The sequence below is a fragment of the Triturus cristatus genome, chromosome 4_2 (assembly GCF_964204655.1).
Source record: "Triturus cristatus chromosome 4_2, aTriCri1.1, whole genome shotgun sequence".
Lineage (NCBI taxonomy): Eukaryota > Metazoa > Chordata > Amphibia > Caudata > Salamandridae > Triturus > Triturus cristatus.
In genome coordinates, this window is record NC_140586.1 from 486,217,837 (window position 1) to 486,245,752 (window position 27,916).

Consider the following 27,916-nt stretch of genomic DNA (forward strand, 5'->3'; position numbering starts at 1 on the left):
AATATTTGGCCGAGAATGACCCAGAAAGTACAGATATTTTGAAATCAAACATGTTGGACACATATTATCCCAAGAGAAGTCAACATCTGGAGAACATGTGTCTCTATGAAGTGCTGCAGAACTACATTTATTCACGGAAAGCCGCAGAAGACATCAACAATGGAAAATATAAAGTCGTTGGTGAGGAAGGATGTTTGGTGAAGCAAACAAAAGGAAGTTTGATAAATCACAGGAAGCTGAGTTGCGACACTACTGACAAGAAGGAATTTTACTACTTGGCTCTTTTACAGTTGTTTAAACCATGGCGTACAGAGGATGAACTACTGGGAGAATTTCAAAGCTATGAAGATTCTTTTAATGCTTGCAAAGACAGCATACAATGCAGTACATTCTCAAGTTATCTGCAAATGTTAAATGAAGAAATTGAACAGGAAACTACAATTGCAGCAGAAATAGCTAGAGACAGTTCTCAGGACAGCCAAAGTTCAGGAACACTCAGTCAAGATCCCCTAGGACAACCAATCGTTGAAAATGAAGCATCAATAGCCATGAATGAAGTGGAAACGGCTATGAATCAAGCTCAAGAAGAATTTATAGACTTAGAAAATTTGGAAAGACAACTGAATCAAGAGCAGCAACAAATTTATGAAGAGATCAGAAACAAAATTAATCATGGATTTCTACATGAAAAAAAAGAGTGCTCATGCACATCATTTCATCCAATCAGGATGTATGTAAGCGGACAAGCTGGAACTGGAAAAAGTTTCCTTATAAAAGTCATCAGAAGCTACCTACAGCAAAAAACAGATTCTACTTTGTCTTGTGTGGTTACTGCTCCAACTGGGTTAGCAGCATATAACATAAAAGGAATCACTTTACATCGTTTGCTAATGTTACCAGTGGAGCATGAGAACAAAATACAATACAACAAGCTAACTGGAGAAGCATCCTTGGAAGTTTCAAGAGTATTGAAGAAGATGCAAGTTCTCATTATTGATGAGGTGAGCATGGTATCAAACTTAATGCTTGCCTTTGTGCATTTAAGAATGCAGCAAATTTTGAAGACAGACTATGACATGTTATTTGGTGGAAAACACGTCATAGTTTTTGGAGATCTTTTGCAACTTACTCCAGTTAAAGGACAACCAGTGTTTAATACTGTCACACATGAAGACACGAAGAAGTCATTGGGAAGCATCGGAAATACAAATATTTGGTCCTTCTTTGAGTACAAGGAACTTACTACTAATATGAGGCAAGCAAGCGATGAAGAATATGGAAGTATTCTGAAAGATATCAGAATTGGACTACTCACAGAAGTTGGCAAAAAAGCATTACAGAGTCGGCTGCTACATAATTTATTTCCAAAGGAAGAAATAGTTGCAGAGAAAATATACAAGAACATTGCAGAAAACAAAAGTGTCATCTGCTTAATGCCAACTCTACGTGAATGCTCAATATTTAATCAGGAGCTTTTGAAATTGGAAAAGGAAGAGATCAGGAAATTGGAAGCAGTGGACAAAATTGAGGATGGAAGAATTACTGTCACAGTAACAGGCAAACTGAAAAATAAATTGGATTCACTAGAGAAGAACATCTCCAAAACAGCTGGATTAGAAATAAATCTATATGTTTGCATGAACTGTAGAGTATTTTTAAGAAGAAATTTGGATGTTGAAAAAGGTTTAGTTAATGGAGCTATGGGAAGAGTTGTGGGTTTTATTAATTATCAGAAAAAAGATGGAATTGAATGTTTAAAAATAAAATTTGATCAGATAGAAGAAGTTAAAGATATTTGTCGTTGTACAGTTCGTTTCATGCTTGTGAAAGACTTATATGTACGTAGGAAGCAGTTTCCGTTTTCTCTAGCATATGCTGTAACTATTCACAAGTCTCAAGGATTGACTGTAGATTGTGCATTTGTGAACATTGGTTCAACTGTGTTCAAAGAAGGTATGGCATATGTTGCTTTGTGACGAGTGAAAACATTATCAGGTTTATTCATGATAGACTTTGATGATTCAAAAGTTAGTGCTGATACAAACTGTGTAAAGGAGTATAATAGATTAAGAAGAAGCTATGCTCCTCATTTAGGTCAGTATCCTGTGTTGGAGAAACGTGTAGTTTCTCGTAAAAGAAAAAATGAGAATATCTGTAATGAAGATGTAGAGAAGAGGAAAAAAAAGAGGAGTGATGTAATTGCAAGCAAAAAGAAAAAGGAAAATGAAGAACAGGTTGTAGGATGTCATTTTGAAAATAGCTCTGGTGTCAACTGCTACGCAAATGTAGTGCTGAATGTTGCATTTTATTTGGAAAGTTTGCAAGAGCAGATAATAGTAAATCAGGGAAAAAGATTCTGTTCTGAGCTGAGTCTCCTTTTTCAAAAGCTGAGTAAAGATAAAACTCAAATAGAAAGTGCTACTGAAATTAGAAAACTTTTAGATATATGTTCAGGACGAACACAGTTTTCTCAAAATGAACAGCAAGATGCACACGAATTTTTGATGTATTTTCTTCAAGTACTGGAAGTAGAAGAAGTTGCAATTGATATTTTATTTGGTCTCTCTTATAAATGGGAACATAGTTGTGAAAACTGTTATAATATATGTGGCTCTAATGTTGATAATGAAAGGTTTATTTATTTGACATTGCCAGAGAGTAAAACAGTCACTTTTGCAAAATTAGTTAAAGATGCTAATCATAGCATGAAATGCGGTGAGTGTAAATCTGACATGTTTTCAACATTAATTTTAAAGGAATACGGACAGTATGTAATTTTAATGATGCAACGATGTAGAGCTGATGGTTCAAAATTGGATACTTTAATAAAGAAGTTTACAGGACAGCAATTATCAATTTCAGGAAAAACTTTTGTAACTGTTGCAATAATTTTCCATGATGGACCTACTGTTACTTCTGGACATTACACAGTTTATCTTAAATGTGAAAAAGGCTGGACACTGTGTAATGATTCCCAATTGATTTTCAAACAACGTTTGCCTTTTGATTTAGCAAATTCCTATCTAATCTTCCTGAAACCTAAATTTTAGAGAGACTTGGCAAGATCTGGACAAAATAATTTTACCATTTTACTGGATTACCATTGGAATTTTGTAAAAAAAAGATTTTTTAAATTATCATTTGGCCTAATGGAAAGATAACCAATTGTAATGTGGACTTTTTTAATTTTTAATGAAACTTTCAAAAACCAATAATTTAGAGATAATCGGTAACATCTGCACAATTTAAATTTTGGAATGTTATTGGAGTGCCATTGGAAATTTTTTCAAAAAAGATTTTAAAAATTACTATTTGGCCATGCGGAAAAGTAACCAATTCTATTGTGGACTTAATAAATTATTTAAAAAAATTTCGTGAACCAAAATGTTACAGAGAATCGGTGAGATCTGGACAAATTAAACTTTAGAATTTTATTGGATTACCATTGGAAATTTAATCCCAAAAAAATTTTAAAATTACTATTTGGCCTAAAGGAAATGGAATCTGATGTATTGTGGAGTTATTTGAGATATAATATTGTGATTATACTTCTGAAACAAAAATATCAGACGGTATTTTAAAGAAGTAAGTATTGTTTTTTGATGATATTTTTTTAGAATCTTATGCATTTCTGTAATGTTAAGTTTAAGTGAGAAGAGATTCTGGGCTTTTTTAATACAATCTTTGAGATTGTTATTTTTTTTTTGCCCGCTGTTAAATGATGAATGCAATTGCTTTCACAATTTAAAGTGAAATGCAATATATTCTGAAAACAGCAAAAATAAGGCAAAAATATTTTTTGGTAAATATGTAAATACGTGTACTGTATTTTAAAATGTTTAAAAAATATTAATACTTTTTTCTTTTTTTTCAGATTGATATAGAAAATTTTTGAAAACTCGAACAATTTTAAAGCAATTTTTTTAAAAAAAAACAAATGAATAAATATTTTTTTGAGTGGGTATGGTAAGTCAATAATAATAATTGTAGTGTTTCAAAGTCCTTGTAATGTGATTATTGATTTTTAGTGTTTTTTTTTTTTTTTTTTTTTTAAATTACGCGCACCGTACGGTAAAAAAAAAAAAGTTTTTAAAAACATCTATAAAAAAAAGATGAAAGATAAGGTTGGCTCTTAAAAGAGCCGTTGTGTTCATGCAGGGAGAGAGGAAAGAAAGAATGGGAAAATTAGTCTCTGTGACAAGTGTGCTGATCTATTTTGAGGTTCACTAGGGAAACACTGGTCTCCCTATGACAAATTAGATCATGACAAGAGGCACATCGAATATCAACCCTCCGAAATCGAGGGTTAATTTCCAGAGGGCCAGCAAAAGGAGATGCTCCCCCCACAGATGAAGGGCTCACCTGACCTGCAGAAGAAGGAGTCAGCCCTGCAGATGATGGTCCAGGCTGAGCTGCTGTGGATGTGCTTGGTTGACTTTCTGAAGGATTACCTCCAAAAAGTCAGGATTACCTCTTGAAAGTACACGCTGACACAGCTTGCAAGTCACTAAGGGTGCATTTACCTTTAGCTGGCCTTCAGGAAAAGTAAAATAATCCCATACATAAGAGGTCTTTTGTTTCCTCGCTCTCTGCCTCAAGGTAGTGCTGCTAGTGCTAGCCTCACTCTCAGAAGAGCTCTGCTGTTCTGCCATCGTATCACAAAGACAACCCAGCTCCTTCTCCTAAGGGATCACAAGCAGAAATGAGGGGAATGGGTGTGGTGTAGGAGAGTTCTAGAACTGAAAGTAGTTTCAACCAATCAAAAGTTGTGTTTCATGATCACATGACCTACCGTACGCTTACGGTACGCTTACGGTACGCTTACGGCAAAAGTGCGCATGCGCGTAAAAAAGACACGCGCTTGCGCGCATGCGCATAACAGTCACTACCCGACACTTCCGCGTAACGTGCGCGTGTAGCGTACACGCGTACGCGTCCCACGTGGAGTACGCGCGGCTACGCAAATTGCGTAACTATACGCAAACAGCGTAGATAAATTACGGGCGTTGCGTAAACCGTACGCTTACCGTAAGCTTACGGTACGCGTACTAAAAAAAAGGAAAAAATGTACTGGAAAAAATTATAACATGTTTATTTTATGAAATATATTTAAAAAAACATATTAAAGAATTTTAAAAATTTAACCATAGTCTTTATAAAAGGTTAGAACATGAAATTAAAAATATGTTTAAAAAAATAGAAGAAAAAAAAAAAATTGGCATTTAAAAAACCTTGCAAATTCAATGAAAAAACCATAGGTTTCACACACGTTATAGTTAGGAATTAGTATTTAAAAAACCTTAGAAATTCAATGAAAAAACCAAAGGTTTCACACACGTTATAGTTAGCTGGACATTTTACTCGTAAAAAACCATTGAAATTCCCCCGTTATAGTTAGTTAAGCTAACTATAACTCGCGCGCCCGCAATGCACTGCTGATGACGTCACATATTACATCACTCATGACATGGTCAGTGACATCACTCATGACATCACTGATGACATCTCAAATGACATCACTGATGACATCACTGATGACATCATCCTTGTGATAGAGTGGCAGACCTCCTCTCACCCTAATATAACCTTTGATACACACATTCATAAATAGAGACTAAACTTTTCAAAACAATGGACATACCAATACCAGTTACAACAACCTCTTCAGTAATTCTAAGATCCACATACACATCCACTCATTCACCAACAGTCCTATACAGTCACTCATACATGTACTCACTCATCATATGTACTCATACACCTATACATCCTGTTACACAATGCCACTCATCCATAGAGTTACTCACAGACATAGTCACTCATGCTAATAAAGAATCAAACATCCATTTACTTGCATATACAGTTATACACACACCACCACACTTACTTCTACAAAAACTTACACATACTTAGTCTTTTAAACAATCACTTATAGAAACACATACTTATTCATATAGGAACTCTTTCAATCTCTCGCTCTCACATATACTCACTTATATACACCAATAGTCACATATACTAGTTAAAAACATATGTAGTTACTCATAAAGACACTGTAGAGACAGTCATTCACTCACTAACACACCCATACACACACTCATCCACCCATGCAGTCCTGCACACATACTATCTTCAACACATACAAACAGTGAGTCACTCATTCATGCACCTATGCACTACGTAATACCCCCCATCGAACCATACAGACATCAGACACTTATACTGATACTCAAAAAACCAACTAATAACCTCTATAGACACTCAAGTAGCTACTCACCAACCCATGCAGCCACTTATACACAAAGTGAGAGACTGATACAGATATTTACATATTTAAACATTACTCACTAAGCCATGTATTCACTAAGATACACTTAATCAGTCAGTTACACAATCAATTTTTCAAAAACAAATCATCCATTTAGACACTTATATACCCATTTATTCTTCCATCGACCTTGAGATATACATATATAAAACATATTTAATTTTCAGAAAAACACACATTTACGGGATGATGTCATCAGTGATGTCATCAGTGATGTCATTTGAGATGTCATCAGTGATGTCATGAGTGATGTCACTGACCATGTCATGAGTGATGTAATATGTGACGTCATCAGCAGTGCATTGCGGGCGCGCGAGTTATAGTTAGCTTAACTAACTATAACGGGGGAATTTCAATGGTTTTTTACGAGTAAAATGTCCAGCTAACTATAACGTGTGTGAAACCTTTGGTTTTTTCATTGAATTTCTAAGGTTTTTTAAATGCTAATTCCTAACTATAACGTGTGTGAAACCTATGGTTTTTTCATTGAATATATGATTAAAATACATCTAAAATTGCATAACCTTAAATACACTAAACACATCTTAAAACACATACCAAAATTACAGCCTGAGCCCTAGATTTTATCTCATATTTCCAAAACATCGGTCTTAAAAACATAATTTGAATATCAAGAAACTTCTGGCAATCTATTAAGATATGTAACAAGTCACATGAAGTGTCCAAAGTGCAAATACATCTTCCCATCTTATCAATCATTGAGCTTTTTACCACATTATTTACATAACACGGGTTTACCCCAATTCTTACCCTTAAAACCTCTCTTCGCAAACGGCAATCGGGTAACCTGTCAACGTAGGGAAAGCATTGTTCATTTTTCCATGCCACTTGATTGCGATATTGTGAAAAATAGCAGCAGGTCAAAGCTGCTAATGTTTATTTGTTGAGAATTGGCAGGTATTTACCGGAGCAGTGGGCACGAAAATCCGCTTGCCATTCCCCCCAAAATCGTAATAGGTTGGTATTTATTGCACCTGTTCTATTCCAACTCAGCGGGGTCAGATTTTATCAGGTGCCACAAATATCACACCAATTACCGGGTGACTCCCTGCGGTGGTTTAAGGGGTTATTTGGAGTTTGGCGCATGAGGGGCAGAATTGGCCGATGTCTCAAGTGCGCAATTTTGCGTAGATAGCTCCGTATACAGTCTAAATAGAGTGGACCAGTGTGGAGTCTATACCCGTGCATCCACTCTTAAGGAGACATCCGACAAACTCAAAATAACCCCCCTCACGCTAACAAACATCCAAGCAGTCATGTTGAAAAGTTATGTTATTTTCACTGTGAAGACCTGATCATGTCCATGTCCTGACTACTGGCTGTCAGTGAATAGTATAGCTTTCTAAATTACATTCGAGATTTACATTAAACAATAAAGCTACTATTTTATTACCTGGCTTGAACCTGCTTAAATTAAAAATATCACTCCCCTTAAATTGCTCATGTGGAGCAAAATAGTTCATAGGGTTCTTGAGATGATGATGGCAAAAGATGTCAAGTGGAAAAGAGAGGAAGGCATGCGCGAGCCCTGTTAGTGAACAGTTCGGAAGGGCACATTGTGTTTGTAAAGCATGGTGCAAAGAAACACTTGGGGGTCAGCTGGAAGCAGAGCATAAACAACAGTCTTCAATCCAGAGCGTATAAGAATATAAAACAAGACCTGGCCTGGGACATTGTCTGCGTGATGCAGTGCAGAATAATTTGGTGCTGGGGGAGATAAAGATTTCCATTCAGAGGACAGGCTGCAGAGAAAGGCAATGTGTTTCAGAGTAAAAATGTCCCAACGGTGTAGAAAAAAAAAATACAAACCTAAGAGTCAAACCCTCTTGTAAGAAATATTAGCATTTGGCTTTTCATGAGTTTGTTGCCTAGAGTAAATCAGTAACACCTCAACTCTGTATTTTAGGATTCGCTGCAGATAGCTGTAGCTGTCGGGGAGATCTCACTGTACCCAATAATTTAAAGTAAAAGAAAAAGTAAAAGAAAACTACACATTGGTTGTAATTTTGCGAGAGTGGGCTTTAGGTCAACCTCTTTGAGCATTGGCTCTCGTGTGTTTAATGGTTTTCCATTTTTGAAATAGCTGTCCATCAATCTGTGGTATTCTGTGTAAGGTTTACACCGCTCTATTCCTGTTCACATTAGTTGGAAACGAAGAAGTAGTACAACACACCATCGATCCTCTTCCCCGCCAGGTTTTCATTCCTCTTCTCCTCATCCCCTCGCTCTCTGCCCTCTACCTGTCCTCAGGTCCCTCCACTACCTACCTTCCTGGCTTCCCAGCCCTCACTTTTCCTCCCCATGCTCATCTCTATCACTTTCTCTCTGATCCCCACCCTCTCACTACCTGCCTTCCTTGCACCCCGTCTTCTGCTTCCCCCCCATACAGTCAGCACATGGGTTAAATTAATGACAAAAATGCACAGTCAGCTGAGCCAAACCTTTCAGCGACCCGCCACCCAGACCTGGGGCTAGTCCGCTGCCCGCAGTGGCCCAGATTTAGCAGTTCATCTTAGTCTGCATTGTGCCAAATCCTGTGCAGCTACGGGTAAGGAAGGACTCCTAGCGGGGGCCGGGTGAGTGGCATGCGTTTTGTTTCTATTTTTAAAATAGCAATTTTCTCTCTATTGGCAATTAAAGTTTTGTGGCTTTCTTAGAAGGCCGCTATCCCGCCAAAGGCGCTCGTTCTGTGCTCGGTGGGCTGCTGTGGGAGGGGTGCGCTCCGTGACTCATCCGGAGCTGGCTTTCATTCATTCATTCCGGCCGGATTTCCAGTTCTGGCATTGTGAGGTGTGAAGCACTAACTTCCTGCAGACCAGCACTTGTGGGCATTTACTGAAGACGCAATCATTGTTGAGAGCCCCCAGCATTGAAAACTGACACTGTTCAGTATCTATAACAATTCATGTAGTAAATCGAGTCAGACGAGCATCAGCAAAATGGCGCACTGCTGCTTAATGCTGGGTGGTAAATGACCAAGGAAGGTGTCACATCAGGTGTCTCCATGGCAACCTGAAGGTAAACTTATAGGCCATCCATTACTTTCCTAAATTCTCCTGAGCGTAACCCTGTCCATCCGCGTTCAGCCCTTCCATCGCTCCCACACTGTCACAAAATCCAGTGCCTCACAGTGCGTGGACTGTGTTGTGTTTGGAGCCTGCCACAATAGCTGCAAATACACTGTCATTACTTTATAATGATGGTAGTGGCGGCCAATATAGATAAAGAGTAGTAGGGTGGGTGGAAGTAGCACAGGGCTGGGCCAGCATGGCAGGGGGTTTAATAATTTTTAAAACAATTGAAAGACTTACCTGTTGCAGCCACCAACCTCACGCTCCTCTGCTTCCAGTTCCTGATCCCAGCAGTCCCTGGGACAGCATCACAGTCTCCTCATCCAATCCCCACACTGCTCTCAAGCATGAGAGCAGCGTGGGGATTGGCCTGAGCAGACTGGATTAACTCTCACCCAGGCACAGGAAGTCTGTGCTGTTTCTCCAACCCGGCTGTGCAATACTTCTGGGTTGGAGAAGCCAAAGTGTGCGTGTCAGTTTGTCTGTCCTAAGATGGCCTACCAAAACTGACATGCGCCCTTAAAAGTGCACCTACCACTCCTTCTCCCCCATCCATGGCCTGGCTCTTCCCCACCCTGCACACACTGGCTCAGCCAGCTGCTGAAAAATAAAACAATAATAAAATATTGTTTTATTTTATCTGCTGTCTCTAAGCCGGTGGGCCGACGCTCATCCACCATTTCGGAGGAACCGCCACTGAATGATGGGATGATACAGCCTCGCCAGAGCGGCAGCATGAGGCCTGTTCTGCAGCAGAGCATGGGCCCATCGGTGTTAACAGGCTGTTTGACTACTCTGAAAGAGTTGACACTAGAGTATGGTAAGTGGTGTTGCCAGCTATGCAGTGAATGCACAGCAATGTTAGGAGTTATGCAAAAAAGTGATCCTTACAGTATTAACTATTTGGTCTTAACATCACAGCAAAGTTCATAGAAAAGGAAAAATTGGTACAATGATATTTGTGTTTTGCAAAGATCATCCAGAAATCCCTACTTATAGTGTGATGTGTATACTCCTTCACTTTTAACTCCTTTTTCTATTGGTTCAAAGTGCCGCAAAGGGTGCACGTCTCACTTGAGAGCTATGTAGTGGGGATAGAAAGATTGTCTAGGCTAAGTTTGATGAGCTGGGGGATAAATGGGATAGAGCATAGTGGCTATAGAGGGATTCAAAAGGCACAGGATAAAGTCAGTCTCCACTGAGTTAAAGGGGCTCGGAACTTCAGGCAGAGCTCTGTAGTTCGTTTTTCAGTTTTCGAGTGCAAGAGTCAAGAGTCTGCTCTGCAGGACAGATCTGGGTTATGCCAGTTGGTAGCAATACAGTGGTTTTGCTGTAAAACCTTTGGGATTTTGTAGCAATAGGCAGAGGGGCTGGGGTATTTCTACCTTTATACTCTTTAGAGGTGTTTGAGGTTAGTAGTATTGAAGGTGTTGCTGCTATTATGAGGGACACTCACTAGTATGTGGATACAGAGGTATCCTACATGCAAATTAGATTCTAGTATACATCTAAGAACAAAACGGTTCATGTTACCTAGAGCAATTGAATGCCATGCAAAGTGTTACATATGAGACATGAAAATGTGACATAAGCACATGTAAAATGTGGACATGTCACTCATAAGACCTCAAAAATATGGGGCAGCCCTGCGTACCTAAAGCACTTCTTTAAAAGAAATGATAGCAATGATTTCTGTCTTATTAGTGGGTACTGACCCAAGGTACTGCAGCCTACATCAGGAAAGCACCATTTTCAGCTTTTCAAAATTCTGAGAAAATGCAAATGCCACAGTTGGCTGAGCATGCAGTACGAAAAAGCATTGGCAAAGATACTAGGTCTGGTTTGCATTTTCAATTATAACCAAGATCCCTTGGTTTGACAAAGCTTGTTTAAAAAAGTGAGATTGATTGGCTTTGCCAATGCTTGTTCCTACCTATTTGCCGGTTTTGTGTATTCCCTAATTGACAGTGGGCCATATTTCAATATCATTACATGGTTAGATAATGATGGGAAGCACATTTGAATACTTGCCTAACAACTTAGGGGCTGACTACGATGTCGGTGGGAAAGGCTCCAAATGGAATGCGGAATCTCAGAATTCGATTTGGAACCTATGTTTCTGACCGAATCGTACACATTTCCAACTGACCGATTCCAATGCGCAGAAACCGTTTGGGCTGTCTGGTTCAGTTCCAAAAGGCATTCGGACAGCCCGAGTCTTTCAGAGCAGAATCGTACGGCTCTATGGACACTGGTTTCAAACAAGCGATTACGTTGACTGATTCGGAAAGCCGTTCCGATTTGGTATGCCGAACACGAAACAGCAGTTGGAATCTGACTTTGGGGGCCCATTTCAGGCCCCCCTTCACCCGGAGGCCTCCGGTTAGGGCACGTGGGGGAACCCAAGGGACCCCTCTTTCAAACCATGCACAATGTGGCAAACACCATTGGGTGCCAGCCACAGCGTGCAAGGTTCTCCCCAACCACCCCTTTTTCCAATGAGAGCCTGGGTTTTCGTTCAGAACACAGACTCCCATTGAAGTCAATGCAAGTCCGATCAAACAATGTTGGGAAGCATCGAAATGCGTCGGTTGTACTTGCAGAACCCGATTCGGTCAAAAATGATTCCGAAACCAATTCGGTCAGAAGAGTTTCCGAACGACATCGTAATCCGCCCCTTAGTTGGGTGAAACTTTTCATTTTATTTTTAGTCTGATACAATTTACAATAATTTCAAAAGTTAAATGCAGATAATGAAATTAGACAGTTTAGTCCAGCTACTTCATTAATCGTACCAGTAGAGTTAATCTAGATTGTGAAAAGTATTTGAATAGTGCCCAGTGTATCATCTTTTCTATGGTGCAAGTACCCCATTCTGGTCATTTTGAGCTTGCCAAAGAGAGTTTTTTTTGTCCCTGGTGTAGGTAGTGTGGTTTTAAGAATACTGCCACTATAAATGAATGGCAGTATCTAAAAGGAACCTTCTTTGCATGTTCACAGTAAGAAATATCTGAAATAGCTTCAAATTATTAAATGGGCTTGCAAGATGGCTAATATTTGGGAGTGTACAGTCAGTAGGTCACCTTCAGCATCTCTTTTGAAAAGGCTTCAGACTTAGTGGATAGCTTCAAAGTCCGAAATCAGCATGAAGTACATTAGTTTCATAATAAACATCGTCACATTATTGATCGTGAGTTGGAGGTAGGTTAGAGTCAAGGAACTTTGTTTTGATTGACCAGGAACGGCATGGGGATTAAATCCATTGGTTGGCCAGAGAACCAGGTTTGCACCAGGAAGATGCAGTGTTTGTCAGAAATGAGAATACATTGTGATTGCCTATTGGTTAGTATAATGACTAGGCAATTGTGGGTCAATGGATGTCTTGAGTATCATTTGTCCCTTGATGGGTAGGCTTGTCACCCTATATAGAGAATGAATACTGTAACTGAGAGGATGAAGCACTGGCTGACTGAACTGGGTGTTCAGCAGGTGTTTCTATTTGGCTGAACTGTGCTCTGAGAACAACAAAGAAAGAGATTCAGTAAAGTTCCATTCTATAATTGTACATCCAGGGTAGACAAAATAGGCTTGAGTAAAGAGGTCTGCTCTGTTGTGTCAGTGGCTGAGTAGAGGTCTAAGTAGACAGGGGAGGCATAAGCAGACACAAGAGATATACGAAGACAGGCATTATCATTGTGCTGGGATTTTGAGGGCATTTTTCTCTTGTTGTAGGTAATTTGCAGTACATTAGGCAGAAGCTGATACATTGTTTGCAGCCGGAACTAATTTTTGTGCATCAACATTTTTTTTTTAATATACATTTTTATGTGCTTTTACATAGAATACAATCACAGCCACTGTTACAGGGTTAGCCCAGCTTGGGTAATAGTCGTTTACGTATTGGAGTACATATAGCTAGCCCCTTTAGATTGTTTTTTGAGAGAGAAAGAGATGTAAGAGGAAATGATAGACAAATTAGTGGTGAAGCCAGAGAGGAATAGGACAGACAAGTTGGTATGCCGCTTAGACATGAAACATTTCTACATTTACTTTAAAGAAGATTGGGAGGTTTGTGTTTGGCTGGTATTTGTTTCTTTTTTTGTTGTGTTTTTTTTAGCCTGGGTAATAGTCTTATTTTTATGTAGTCTATCAAGTTTCTTAATTTCAGATTGGTAGTTATAATGATGACCGAACATGGGCAGAGAAAGATGAATTTTGCATGGATCGGAGTGGCTGAGATTGAGTCATAGGGCTAATTGGTTTGTTCCGAAGAGCTCATAATAGTGTGTTTGTTGGTAGGATTGAGGAGGTACGTTTTGCATGGAGGTGGATAATTAGGAACTTTAGACACAGAGTTGCAGGAAGTGTTCTAGTAGGGAAATATACAGTTTATATTTGTGAATCTTTTTGGTAAAAATGTTTTGTTGTACAGATTTCCCGTGCCAATTCTATGATAGGAGATCTAACATTTCGATTTCTCAGAAGTTGAAAATAATGTCATGGTGTTTGGTCTCATTGATGGTAACCTGAACGCTGAGATGGCAGGACTTTATAGAATTTGGTTGATGGCAATGTACATTACATCACAAAAGATGATTAGAGAAATGCTTACAAACTGTATAAGCCACTGACAATTGCTATGGGGAGCATTTCCATCCATCAATTGTCACCCACTCTGCCACTTTACACAGATTCCTGCCATAAACAAATCAGTACATATCATGCTCCACTTGGGAGTCATTCATCCCAAACTGCTGGGCAAGGTCCCATCTAGAAGGAACCAAAAGCAAATCCTTGCCCGTTTCAGATTTGTTAGACCTCATCAGTGAAGTACACCTTTGGATCCAGTGGCACAGCGCACCAGAGACCAACATCTGGGCATACCCTTAGTCTCTTAGGGCATTACATTCAACACACAAAAGGAGATATGAGGAATGCTACAGATAGTCTAAACCACTTGCTATCACTCCCGGTAGAATCTCAACCCACTGTTTTATGACAAAGGACTAGATTACTCAAATCAACACAGACTCTGCTCCTCGTGGGAGCAGTCCACACCAAACCATGCTTCCTGCTTATAACAGACATTAAATGCCATTCTGGGAATAGCCCACATAGGCCTCTGAAGACTATTGCTTTATAGGCACATTTTGGCAGACCATTTAAAACAATGCAATAGTAATCAGCTAGAATGATTCCAGAAATAACTCTATTTCATGGAAATATGGCACAATGGTTCTGCTTTTTCTAAACGGTGCAACCGTGGTGATACGATAAATAAACTGTTGGACTGATTTACAAAAGTGGCATTGCTTACAATAATCAGAAGTTACACTTATGTGCTTTAAGTAATACCCCAGCCTGCAATTCACAAAACAAGGGAGGCAGTCAGATGTAAAATAAGGAAGTCTTCCGTTTGGAGCATAGGTAGATAATATTCACAAAAACAGGTACTATACTCAATGTCAGTGATTGAAAAGATGTGTTCAATTAAGCCATGTGAAAGACAGACCAGTCACATAACAATCATGTAACTAAAAAGAATTGAAACAAGTAAACATTTTTCCTACAAACCAAATTGCTATTCCACAACACAGCTTCTCAACCCCAGCCGCCCTCTAAAAATGGTGCTGACTACAATCTTTCCCACAATCTCCCACCCTTTTTACACCAATTTGCACTTTTATTTTTGAAAGTGACCAGTGTGTTGCAAAAACCTTTTGTGATTTTCCTTAATGTTAAGAACTTGAGGGTGTTAGCCAGTATTGAAGATACACCAACTACTGCCTCTCATTACATATTAATAATTAGGGCTCCCTGTTTTCTGTTTTTACAGATTTTTACAGATAAATACAGACAGAATGCAATGTGTTTTCTGTCTTCATTTATTTTTAAACAGGGATAAATACAGAAAATACACTTCTTTTAATTGATTCTTCGTGCTGGCTTTCATGAATTTAGCCCAACAGCTGAGCAGATGGACAGCATGGGAAATTAAAAAACAGGATGAAATTTCTTTAAATAATTGCATATGTCAACATACATTTGTGGTATAATGCTAATATTTGCCAGTGGATTTACTGTTGTGTAATATTTGGCAACTTAAATAGCTAAAAATACAACAGACATCAAAGTATGAGTGTGCGTCTATCATTTAAATAAATATTGAAATGTACAGTTTTACAACTACATTTATACGCAAAACACAAAATAAATACGGATAAATACAGATAAAATGGTCAAAAATTAAAAATGGATAAATACAGACGGAAATGTTAAAAAAAAAAAAACGATAAAACTGGGTGTCCTAATCATAATCACACCCAGAACCTCTCATGAACAGGGAATGTGTGCGTTTGAAGAGCTTCAGCATGACATACCTCTCCTCTTGTTATCCTTCAATTGTACCTCATATGCATGCATAATTTGCTTATTCTGGGTGTTTGTGCATACATTACATATGCATGCAAAAGGAATGCACCCTTTTGTTGTGGGCCCCAACGTCAGGTGTTTCATAGTATTTTATGCAAATGTGTGTGTTTGTTACACAAGTTTTCTAGAGAATGAAATGTTGTGAGCATTGTTCTTTTGGGCCAGATGGTTATGCATGATTTCTTTTTTTGTGTTGATGCATATACATCCATGGCTTAAATTAGTATGCATTCTTAGAATGTTGATGTGGTTGATTGAGTGTTGTTCCAATAAAATTTCTGTCCCGCGTTGTCACTTGTGATATTGGTATTTTGTGTTGCTTTGTCCTGTTTTGTTTTTTATAGATGTTTGGACAGAATATTGCGTTGTAAATATCGGAAGACAGAAATATCGAGAGAAAAATATTGTGATACAAAAATATACAAAAATATTGTAATGCAGAAATATCGGTGGCTAGAATATAAATTTTTTCAGGTAAGTAATATCTTTAAGAATACCGTTATTGTTAATATCGTTTTCAATAATATCGTTGTAGAAAATATTGTTTTTAATTGTTAATGTGTTTTAGTTTATAAATTAATTTTATGTTATTGTTTGTACAATTGTTTACAATATTTTTAAATATAGTTGTCAGTTCAAGTGATTTAGAACGTTGTATTTAATTGCTAATAGTAATTTATAGTGTTGTAACAGGTCGCTAGGTTTGTGGGGGCATTCGGTGGGAAGATAATTAAGTAAAAATTATCATTAGAATATGAAGTTATAACTTATTTAATAGATTACTAATGATGGAAATTGTGTATTCATTTTATTTTGTGGTTAAACTTTAGATGTAGGTTGCTGGACCTGTAGGGAGCATGAGGAAAGTTAATTAATTAACAATAATTTATTATTTATTTGATTATTAATTATGTAAATTGTGTAATATATTTTAGGTGTGGGCTGTTAGGTCTGTAGGGATCTAAGGTGGAAAGTTAATTGAGTATGAATTATCAGGTATTTATCATTCATTAGTTGATAATTATTGAGGTAAATTCTGTAATACTGATATACTTTAGTATTAATTTTTTGGGGGCTGCTAGGTTTGCAGGGGTATAAAGTGGGATATTAATAAAGTAATAAATAACAATTTGTTTAATTGATATTTATTGAATTGTTTAACCCCTTGCCTGCTCATGATGGAACCACTCCGTCATGAGCCACGGGCATCGTGTGCTCATGACGGAGTGGTTCCGTCATGCTGCGGCCGTTGCGGCCTCTCCGCCCACGCGGCGCTGATTCCCCGCCTGTGCGGGCGAATAATGCAAGTGGGTGGAGTCGTGACGGAACCACTCCGTCATGAGCACAGCGCGCCCGTGGCTCATGACGGAGTGGTTCCATCACGAGCATGGCGGCGCCGCGCTCACCCCGAACCCCCCCTGCGCCGCGACAAAATTCGTGCCGCGGCGAAGGGGTTAAGCACTATTTTTACTTAAAACTTTAAAATTGCATATCTACAGCTCTACTGATTGTTTTGTTGTATCTGTCTCAAATTATTGATTAAATTGTACTTTATTTTTCTAATTCACTGTGGGATTTTTCATGTGTTTTGTTTTTACTTCATTACTGTTTGAAGTACTGCATAAATACTTTACACATTGCCTCCAAAGCACAGGTTAATTTGAGGTTTGCTTGTGAATTCATCCTGACCGAATCTGTATCTGTTGTTTGAGTAGGGCTTCAAAACTCCCACACCCCCCAACCAGTAACCCAGTTTCCAATAGGGGCGTTATCCATTTGAGGAGTGGAAACTGTCCAGAAATGTAACTTTCACTTTGTAAATGTGTTCTGTCAGCAGTGGTAAGAACAGACAGGAATTTTTTAAGTGGAGGGCCCCAAAGTTTTCCTGAAAAGCCCACAACCAGGGATATATAAAGTTGGCTTACCAAATACCACTACTGCATAGTCTTGATTCCAATACATGTCTCTTTAATCCTCCATCTAACACTCCCTGCCTTTTTATCTATTCGAGCTTTTTTCATCCCTGCTTTAGCCCTTTGGACTGATTGTTTTGTCTTTTGCTTCCCCCTTGTTTCCACTCGCTAGGGTTGTTATCCCTCTTTCTTTTGATCAAAGTTTGTTGAGGAACAATATGTGCCATACTCCGAAAATAACTGCCTGTGGGCCACAGCCACCACCCCCAGATCAAATTAAGCACTCTATGGAGGTCTGCTGTATCTTTCAGGCCTCTATTCTGCATTTGCAGCCTGGTGAATTCTGCCTCATTTTATACTGAATCTTTCCTGAGTTTCATCATTGGGGCAATATTGTGCGTTTCCTACCAAATGGTCATTTTGTGCTGTGGAGGGATTTTTGTATCTGTTGCGGCAAAAACTTTAAAGGCAGACTCACAAAGCAGTCGCTGTGTAAAATATAGCTCCTCTGCAGCTCAACATTAGGCCCGTATTTCTGTGTGCTGCTAAAAAGTAATTAAATATATTCATAGAAGTGACTGTGAAACATTTTCGACAGACAGGCTTTCATGTTGTGCATTTCAGAAAATCCAGCAATCTCTGTAAACAATAGTGAAAAGAAAAAATTCTTACCTATCTTTTCCAGTTTCTCGTTTAAAGAGGTCGTCAATTTGGAGCATCTTGTGACGTGTAATTACGTGTACTTTTAATTGAGGTAGTAATTTATTCATCACCTGTAGATTGTTATACACCAAACCCTTTCCGTCTCTCCGCATGTAGGTGTTCGGGCCCCAGAATATGAACACAGTCCCTTGGCTCATATTTAATAGTTCATTACGGTTCCTTAAAATCCGCTGGATGCTGGAGTGTGCAATGACGCGGAGACTCGTGTTGTTGCCGACGTCCTTTGCGTACCCGCGCGTGGGCGCGTCATTCATTCGTATTACGCACTCGGTCTGGTCAATCTTATCTCCCTGTTTGCCGCCAAGCAGGTGTCCAGAGCTTGTTACCAGGGCGCAAATCTTGCAGTGCATTTTCAGGGGCTGTAAAGAAAGCATACAGAGCTGAATTGATGTACAAGCATGCCTGCAGTCTATAAAGGTCAGATAACAGTCGCAGTGTCCTTTCTGACTGAGAGATGCCTGAAATCAGAGGCGTTAGGAGTAATGCTGAATTAAATTACAGTACAAGAATTTGCAAAGCCAACGCGTCTGGTTTGCACTGTGTGCAAAGCCCTGCAGCCAGTTACCCTGCCTACCGAGGAAGAGGTATGGGCGCGTGCACCTACGAGGGCTGCAAACCTCCGGTGTAAATCCCCTGCCAGGGCTGGAGCTACTTCAGCTGTTGAAAGATCTGCACTAGCTGTGTGTGTAGTAGGAAATACACAACTACATCACCAAAACCGTAATGTAAAGTCAATGGCGGCCGGGATGTAACCATCTGCAAAAGGCATGGCCTTGTATTGCTCATATGGGCGTTTGCAACATGCATCTAAATTTGGTGTTAGAATTCTGACTCATGCGAAATGCTGATGGTAGCTACTCGGCACAATAATACAGAAAGCACGTCGGAAACGCAATGACGGCAATTATTGGACACTCATGCGTGAGGGGTGCTCTATCACAGTACTGCGGGTCCTGAATGTGGTGACGTTATTACTGCACGCCATTCTAAGTGAATGCCTCAGGTTGTAAATATTGTATGTAATCCACCACTCCTACAATCTTATTAAAATGGCGAAAAGAAGAGGACTAGCGTTTCCATCTTTAACATGACATTTGAATGAAAAAGCCACATAGCATGACAAATCAAAGGTGTTTTCATTTGACTGACGGAATTGAGAAGAATAGGTCTCCCGCTGTGATAGATTAAAGCAGAAACAGCTGCTGCAAAAAGAGACCAGATAAAATAAATCTTTCAGTAAAATAAAAGACAGTTTACTGCAGACAATTACATTTTACATCCCTTTACATACACAATAAATACTACTATTTTCCAGTGAAGTCTGGTACCCCAGATAGTTGCTGGGGCAACTAAACATGCAATACCGGCAACTATGCTAGGCACCAAATCGTGCTGAAGTCGCATCTAGAAACTAGGCCCAAAACACAACTTTCGATACATCGATTTTCTTTAAATAACTTGCAAACAAATCTACAATATAACTCAAATAGTAATTAAAAAAATAAAAATGTACATTTTGCTTGCCTCCACTGCCCTAGGGTAACCCAGCCTCTTCATAAATCTGACCTGACTTTGGGTAAATATTTTCTCTGTCAGTACCTCTGGCCCCTTTGCCCACAGACCCTAAATCACCTCTAAGCCATCTCTTACTCAACCATTGCTTTCAAGTTATTCAGGTCCAAGTGCAAGCTGTGCATTCAGTTTAAGTGCTTGTTTTGCATTCTGGGAATTGCAATCCCAATTTACGATGCGATAAAAATAACCTGAAACTTATTATGTTGTGAGACAAAAAATGTATTGGACAGATTACACACCCACGGACCTGAGAAAATGTACTGCTCTGCTTGGAACTTCTGCCACCATGTGTGACTGTGCAAAGCCCACCGAGAATCCCCTCGTCAGAAACATGCTGCAAGAGCTTTTAGTCACAGGACACAGAGTTCACAAGTGGCCTTCAGTTGATGGAGGGGCTTAAAAATACCGATTTCATAACTAGACACATGAAATAACCGGCAAATAACGGGAAAAAGAGCGAGGAGCTGGAAAGGATAAATGTAAAATGACAGGGTGAGTGAGCTGAGTGCTGCGGGTTGAAAGAGGGCAGAAATGAAGTGCTTGTAGTGTTTCGGGGTGGCACGCAGGTGCAGGGGAGGCCTAGGGGCATGGGGAACTACCAGGACAATAAAGGACACGACAGCCGGGGTTACTGTGGTGGGCCGAAGACCACGAGCGGTCTCGCGCCCGTTTATTTATACCGTCGGGCGTGCCCGCCCTCCGGGTGCGTGGGTGCGTGAACAGCGTGCTGGAACGGGCCGGGTGGCTCCGTTACCACATCCCTCCAATCTTTTAGATACAGAGATCATTTCTCACTGAACAGTTCGGTTCTTGTGCACACCACGCAAAGTCTCTAAGTCTCTTACTTGGGGCCGGGTTTGGCCGAAGTCCATACGGCCGACTCCGTGGAACATCTCCTCGGCCTGTTCCTCCTGCCCCTCGGCCACTGGGCGCCTCGGCCTCGGCGGAGGGCCCGCCTTCTCGATCACCCGCCCCGGGCAGTGGGGGTGCGTTCTGCGATGGGCTTGCCAGCACTCCTGGTGAGCCGCACCCTTCCGGGGCCTCAAACTCTTCCTCCTCCTGGTCGGTCTCGGGGACGCCAGATGTTATTCGTTTGAACCAAGATGCATTTCGCGTTACCGTCCGCGTCCCTCTCCTGGCGGACACCATGGTGCCCCGCACTCCGGTCACTTCCCACACCTCTGGTTCAAATGGGGTACGATACTTCCAATTCGGGTACCGGTCTTTCAGGATGACCCCGTCTCCCACCTGGAGACTCCTCGCCCGGGCTCTTCTCTTCAGACTGGCTTTCTCGTTGGAGGTCCGCCTTCTCCCTTGCGCCGCCTCTTGGTCTAGTGGCGTGGGCTGCCACACATGACTCGCCGGGATATTGTCCCTGGGGGCCTTCTTGAACAGAAGGTGCGCTGGCGCACACCTGGTCGTACAGTGGGGGGTCCGCCGGTACGCACTTAGGAACTGCGAGAGGCACTGATCCGCATCTTCTCCTTGCTCGACTCCGATTCTCAGCGCCCGGTTCATCGTGCGCATGAAACGCTCCACCTCCCCATTCGCCTGGGGCCACTGCGGGGTAATCTTCCTGTGTCTGACCCCTCGCGCCGCGAGGTATTCCTGGAACTCTCGCCCTTGGAACGGGGGCCCGTTGTCCGACCGGACTTCCTCAGGTAGGCCCATCATGGCAAATATGCGATCCAGCGCCGCTCGCACCTGGTTGAATGCCGTCGATGACACCACTTCCACCACCGGGAACTTGGAGTGTGAATCCACCACCACTAAGGTGTGTCGCCCATCCGGGAACGAACCAAAGTCAACACTCAACTTGGACCAGGGTTCCAGACAGGGATCCTCCGTGATCACTGGGTGAGGCGTCGGCTCCCCCCCCGTGATGCTGCACGAGTGACAGTTGCGGATGGCTTCCTCAACCAGCGCGTCCATCCGAGGGAACCACACCTTGCTCCGCAGCCTTGCCTTGGTCTTAGAGATGCCTTGATGCCCTTGATGCGCCAACCTAACCACCTCTCCTTGGAGACTCCTCGGAATGACGAGTGTTGCTCCTCGCAGGACCACGCCATGCGGCCCCTCGCTGAGTTCACTCCGCGCGTTCCACACCTGCTGTCGATCCACTTTCTCCTCTTCTGTGAGGGCTTGTACTCCGTCCAGGAAGTTCCGCCAGTGGTGGGTCGCCAGCGTGCGCTTCACTTTCACGAGGCAGTCGTCCAGCTCCGTGGCCTTGCCGATGTCTTCCAACGTGAGTGCCACCGGGCATGCCGCTTGCGACACCAGTCGGACAAACTCCTCCGTTTCCGCCTCATCCGCCTGATCAGGGTGCACCGGCTCCGGGTGGCGGGACAGGAAGTCCGCTGGGTTGCTGGCCCCGGGTCGGAACACGACCTCAAATCGGTACGCTTGTAACTGGACCGCCCATCTCTCGATCCTTGGGGGCCCCAGCCTCGCCGTGCCGGCAAAGAGCGGAACCAGGGGCTTGTGGTCGGTAACCACCCGGAAGTCGTGACCATAGAGGTAGAGATGGAAATGTTGACAGGCCCACTTGATGGCCAGCGCCTCCCGCTCAATCTGCGCGTACCTCATCTCCGTAGCCGTCAGAGCCCTGCTGGCATACGCGGTCGGGACCCATTCTTTCGCCTCCGTCTCCTGCATCAGGACCGCGCCCAGCCCCACGGGGCTCGCGTCCACCACCACCTCTGTCCGCCGGTGGGGTCTGAAGTACGCCATCACCTTGTCATCTATCAGCGCGTCCTTGACCGCTTGGAACGCCATATCTTCCTTAGCCGCCCAGGTCCAGGGATGACCACTCTTCGTGAGAAGCCGGAGCGGCTCCGACAGGGACGCCAGATTGGGAATAAACCTCCCGCAGTAGGTTGCCATTCCTAGGAAACTCCTGACCTCGGTGGCAGATGTGGGCCTCGGGGCCGCACGGATCGCTACCGCTTTCTTCGGATCCACTCTCAGGCCTTCCCTCGAGAAGATGTAGCCGAAGAATTCGACCGACTCCTGGTAGAAGGAGCACTTGGCTTCGTGCAGGGTGAGGCCACTATCCGCTAGCCGCTGCAGCGTGTCTCGCAGATGCCGATGGTGTTCTTCCAGAGTTCGTGAGAACACCAGAATGTCGTCACTTAGGTTGATGACTCCCTGGAGACCCGAGAGAGTCTCCCTTATGGCGTTTTGGAACACTTCGGCCGCTGACGAGATTCCGAAGCTCAAGCGCTTATATCTCCGCAGGCCAACGTGGGTGGAGAAGGTGGTTATGTTGCGGCTGTCGGGGTGTAGTTCAAGCTGGTGGTACCCCGCGTTGAGATCCAGTTTCGTGAACCACTGCGCGCCGTTGAGGTCGGCCACAATATCGTCCATGGTGGGCGTGAGGTGCCTTTCGCGCTTGACTGCCTTGTTTGGGAGGCGCATGTCTACACACAGTCGGATGGCGCCGGGCTGCTTGGGTTTGGGTGCCACAACCAGGGGGGACACCCACGGGGTCGGACCCGATACCTTCTCAATCACCCCCAAGTCTTCCAATTTTTGCAACTCCTCCTCTACCCGTGGTCGCAGGAGGAATGGTATTCTCCGGTGATGCAGCGCCATGGGCCGGACTGTCGGGTCCACGTGTAGTTTGAACTGCTTCCCGCGTAGGCATCCTAGGCCTTGAAACAACATCGGAAAGTCCTTCAGTATCTCCCTTGCATGCAGGTCGTGCACCTGATTCGCGAAGAATACCAGCGCCAGATCTTCGGCGGTGTGGCAGCTCAGCAGGGTGCCCCTCTTGCCTTCCGCCACGTGGAATGTCGTGGCCAGCTGCCGGCCTTCGCTGACGACTTCCACGTCGATCACCCCTCGCAGGGCCAGTGGCCGGTCACTGTCATACGTGAAGATTTGGGCTTTGGAGGGTCTCAGGGGTGGGCGTGGCGACAACCTCTCATACTGGCAGCTGTCCATGACGTTCACCGACGCCCCCGTGTCGATGAGAGCACTCACCGGGGACCCGGCCACCATGATGTCACACATGGGCGGCGGTCTTCTCCTCGTGCCTTCCCGGCCTACGAACGACACGAAGAAGACTTCCTCTTCTTCCCCCTCTTCATCGAACTCTGGCTTGGAGTTTTCGCGCAGGGCGGCGGATTCCTCCACTGTCAGTTGGTGTACGCGCGCCGCGGCCCCACGTGGGCCGGAAGCACCTCCGCGCCCCCTTCGGCCACCTCTGCAGACCTTCGCAAAATGGTTCGCTCGGCCACACTTCAGACATGTTTGTCCCATTGCGACGCACTGTCCGCCAGGTGGGTGACCTAGGCCGCAGTTGCCACATGTGCTACCCTGTGGAGCCCTCGTGGCTCCTCGCTGTTGGTTCGGTCGCTTCTGCAGCGCGTCCACTCTCTCCTCCTTAATCGCTGGCGGTTTCGGGGCAGTCGCTGGCCGATTGAGGGCCGCCTCCATCGCATCCGCTCGAGCATTGGACAGCTCGTGAGACCGGCCTAGGACCAGGATGTTGTCGAGGGAGATGCCCGGCTCCCGTAGGATGAGACGCCGCAACGGGACCGACCTGCACCCTTGTATGAGCTGAGCCCGAATCTCTGCCCTCTGGTCCGGCAGCTCACAGGACAGCGAGAGTTTCCGCAGGCGTGCATAGAAGACGTCGATGCTTTCATTTTCTTCTTGTCGCGCCTGGCGAAGCTTAAACCACTCAAAATCGGGGTTCGTTTGGGGGTCAAAATGGCGGTTCAGGGCCCTTATGGCGCCCGCATAGTCGTCGTCGTTCCCCCGGTCCGGTAGAGTTTCGAAAAGGTCGTATAGTTCTTCACCACCGTAGCACATGAGGAGAGATCTCTTGACCGTGTTGTCCGTCTCCCGCACTCCGACAAAATAGTGCTCCAGCCGTCCAATCCATGACCGCCACCGCACTGCCGCTGTGGAGGGGTCCGACAATTCGCTGAACAGCGGCAGCGGGGCCACCGCGCTGTGTCCAGGCGCGGCGGCCGCGGGCTGCGCGGCGGCTCCTGGCTGAGTTTGCTGCGCCGTGCCACTTCCGCTGGGGGCAGGGGTCGTCATACTCGTCGCCCCTCACTGCTCACCTCCCTGACCGTGGCTGCTTGGCTGGGGTCCAGGCGAGACCACCGTTGCCCTCCTCCCTTGACCGGGCCGCTGCAGGCCACCTGCCTGTCGCCGCGCGCAGGCGAGACCTTCTCTTCTGCTGGTGCTGCGCGTGGGCGAGACCTGTGCTGCTGTTGGTGCTGCGCGTAGGCGAGACCTGCTCATTCACCGTGTATCTTTTTTTCTTTTGGATGCTTTATTGTCCACAGTTCCCCTCAGGCACCGCTGAGGACGCCCTCCACTGTAAGCTGCTGTCGGGGCCTTCACCGGCAGAGTCAAAGCCAGCTGCGACCTCCCAGACGCTCATGCAGCTCACGAGGGCCGACTCCCCCCTCCGACGGAGCTCACCTGCAGAGCGCCAGCTTCGAGACCTCCAGCGCGAGGACGCGCGCGGCGAGGTCCTCCACGTTCCGCCTCCGCGGAGAGCGCCGGGCACCCCCAGGCAAGTTTGTAGAGCGCCGGAGAGGCGAGGCGCGGGTAGGCTCCGCCCTCGTCGCCAATGTAGTGTTTCGGGGTGGCACGCAGGTGCAGGGGAGGCCTAGGGGCATGGGGAACTACCAGGACAATAAAGGACACGACAGCCGGGGTTACTGTGGTGGGCCGAAGACCACGAGCGGTCTCGCGCCCGTTTATTTATACCGTCGGGCGTGCCCGCCCTCCAGGTGCGTGGGTGCGTGAACAGCGTGCTGGAACGGGCCGGGTGGCTCCGTTACCACATCGCTGAATTTAAGGTCTAACTGTGGAGTTTGCTCACGGGAAACGCGAATCATCAGCAGCTTGAAAAAGCGGTCATAGTCCTACCCGGCCGCCATCCTCATTCTTGGCTGATGTGCCCGTGGCACGAACAAGCTCAGAAGCAAACAGGAATGCTGCCAATAACAACACGATGTGGTCCTAAAGAAACACACAAAAATCAAACACAAAGAAGTGAAGCCTGGAAGACTCGCATCCAGCCTCAAAGGGCATTAAAGGACTTAAACACGAGAGGTGTGACCCTCATGAGGGTCGCACACTCCGGCCCCTGCTTCAGTTCCATCCCTTGTCATCTGCAGCAATTGAATCTTCCGCACCCATCCAGATGCTGCTGGTAATGTTAGCAGTATGAGAAATGAGCCAGGAGCGCCTGAGAAGGACTGCCTTTACGCTCCCTCAGGGACTAGGCGCCTCTGTTTGCTATCCACCGAGCTGTCTAAGACAGCTGAGTGGAGAGGTTCACCCTCTGCACGTCAGACTGCCTGTCACAAACAGCCCTGCCAAAGTGACATGCGCAGTGTAAACTGGTGGAGTGAGTCCACTCTGCTGCCACTGAGCAGCAGTGGCCCCGCCGCCAAACACTGCTCGGGCGGGGGGAAGGGAAAAATAAAATGGCAATAAATTCAAATTATTACCATTTAATTTATCAACATAGCGGCGCTGGCAGCAGGGGTGCGGGGCTCCTCCACTCTGATGGAGGGGCTGACACTGATATTTTTAGTGTGTTCATTTGAGGGATAACAGACCTTACAGCTGAAAAAAACATACAGACATAGAGACACCAAGGAGACCTGTTTTGGCCATTCTCCTTAAAATTGTCTAAACATGGTATGTTTGTTTCTAATCATGAGTGTGGGCATAAGAAGTTAAAGATGTTGCTACGTGCTACACATAACTAATTTTTAATATTTTTTCTTGTGATGATGAACATTTTCCTCCCTGTATGAGGGCCCAGGAAGGTTTTTTGAGATGTGTGCAATACACAATAGGGGTAAATAGATAGCACACACACACACCATTCTTCTGATCTTGTTCCAGTGTTGGTTCCTCCGTGTATATAGAGAGTTGCTGATGATGAGTGTTACAGCATACAAAAAACCTGAAATACATTGTTCATCCAAGACTGCCGTTTGTTTTTTGAGATTCACTTTAACAATCGGTGGAAGGAAAATTTCCAGTCTCTGTCGCTCTTTTTCAGAAGCAAAGCAGTTGAAATGTGACTTCAACAAGATATGCCCTCAAACGTTCTTTCTTGGCGGAAGAACAGTAGCAGTACATTTCTATTTTACAATTATATTTTGAACAAAAAGCATTGTTCACAATCCTGTGTAACAAAACAAGAGTGGAGCTTGAGCGGATTCCTCCTCACTCCACAGAGCACCATGCATAAGAAAGGTATCTAAGCTACAGCTGCATTGGCAAGGTTAAGCACAAGGCCTGTTGCTGGAGAGACGCTGAGACATGGAGTGGCTTCTTCCGGCCTAATGGGACAATAAGGTATGCATGGAAACTTTACATGAATTGGCATATTATAAATGGTAGACTACTGCCACTATGTTGTTAGACGGCTAGTTATATCGCTGGTAGAATTTTAGAGTGAATGTGTGATGAATTAAGATGGGAGTTATCGAAATATTACAAGAATATTTATAATTTTGTGTAACCTGTATATAAATGGGATAAAGTACTCCCTGCCATACAATAAAAGGATATTGCAACTCACAAGGAGTTCTAAGACCATATAGAGGAATGAAGCCAAAGGCGGAGTTCATTTAAAATGTCATGGAACTCTAAGGTGACTTGCACTAGCCTTAGAAAGTACAGTAGAGGGTATGTTATTCCTTATAATACATGGTCACACCATCACTATCCCTGCAAGCAACTGGTGTCTTTCTCTTTCATATGAAAGAGGTACTATGCTTCGATTCCTAAAGAACAAAAGTGGACTCTAATTTGAAATTAAGCCCATAAAAAATGCAGTTAGTAATTTATTGCAAAAGTATATT

General features: G+C 43.7%; 1 protein-coding gene across 1 annotated transcript in view; it reads right to left on the reverse strand.

Moving 5' to 3' along the window:
- The window catches only part of ST6GALNAC5 (ST6 N-acetylgalactosaminide alpha-2,6-sialyltransferase 5), a 727,364-nt gene that overhangs the window by 230,125 nt on the left and 469,323 nt on the right, over positions 1 to 27,916 (reverse strand). Inside the window, exon 3 of the mRNA XM_085602041.1 lies at positions 18,438 to 18,847. Within this exon, the coding sequence (XP_085458167.1) occupies positions 18,438 to 18,847 (410 nt within the window). The remainder of the gene's footprint in view (positions 1 to 18,437; positions 18,848 to 27,916) is intronic.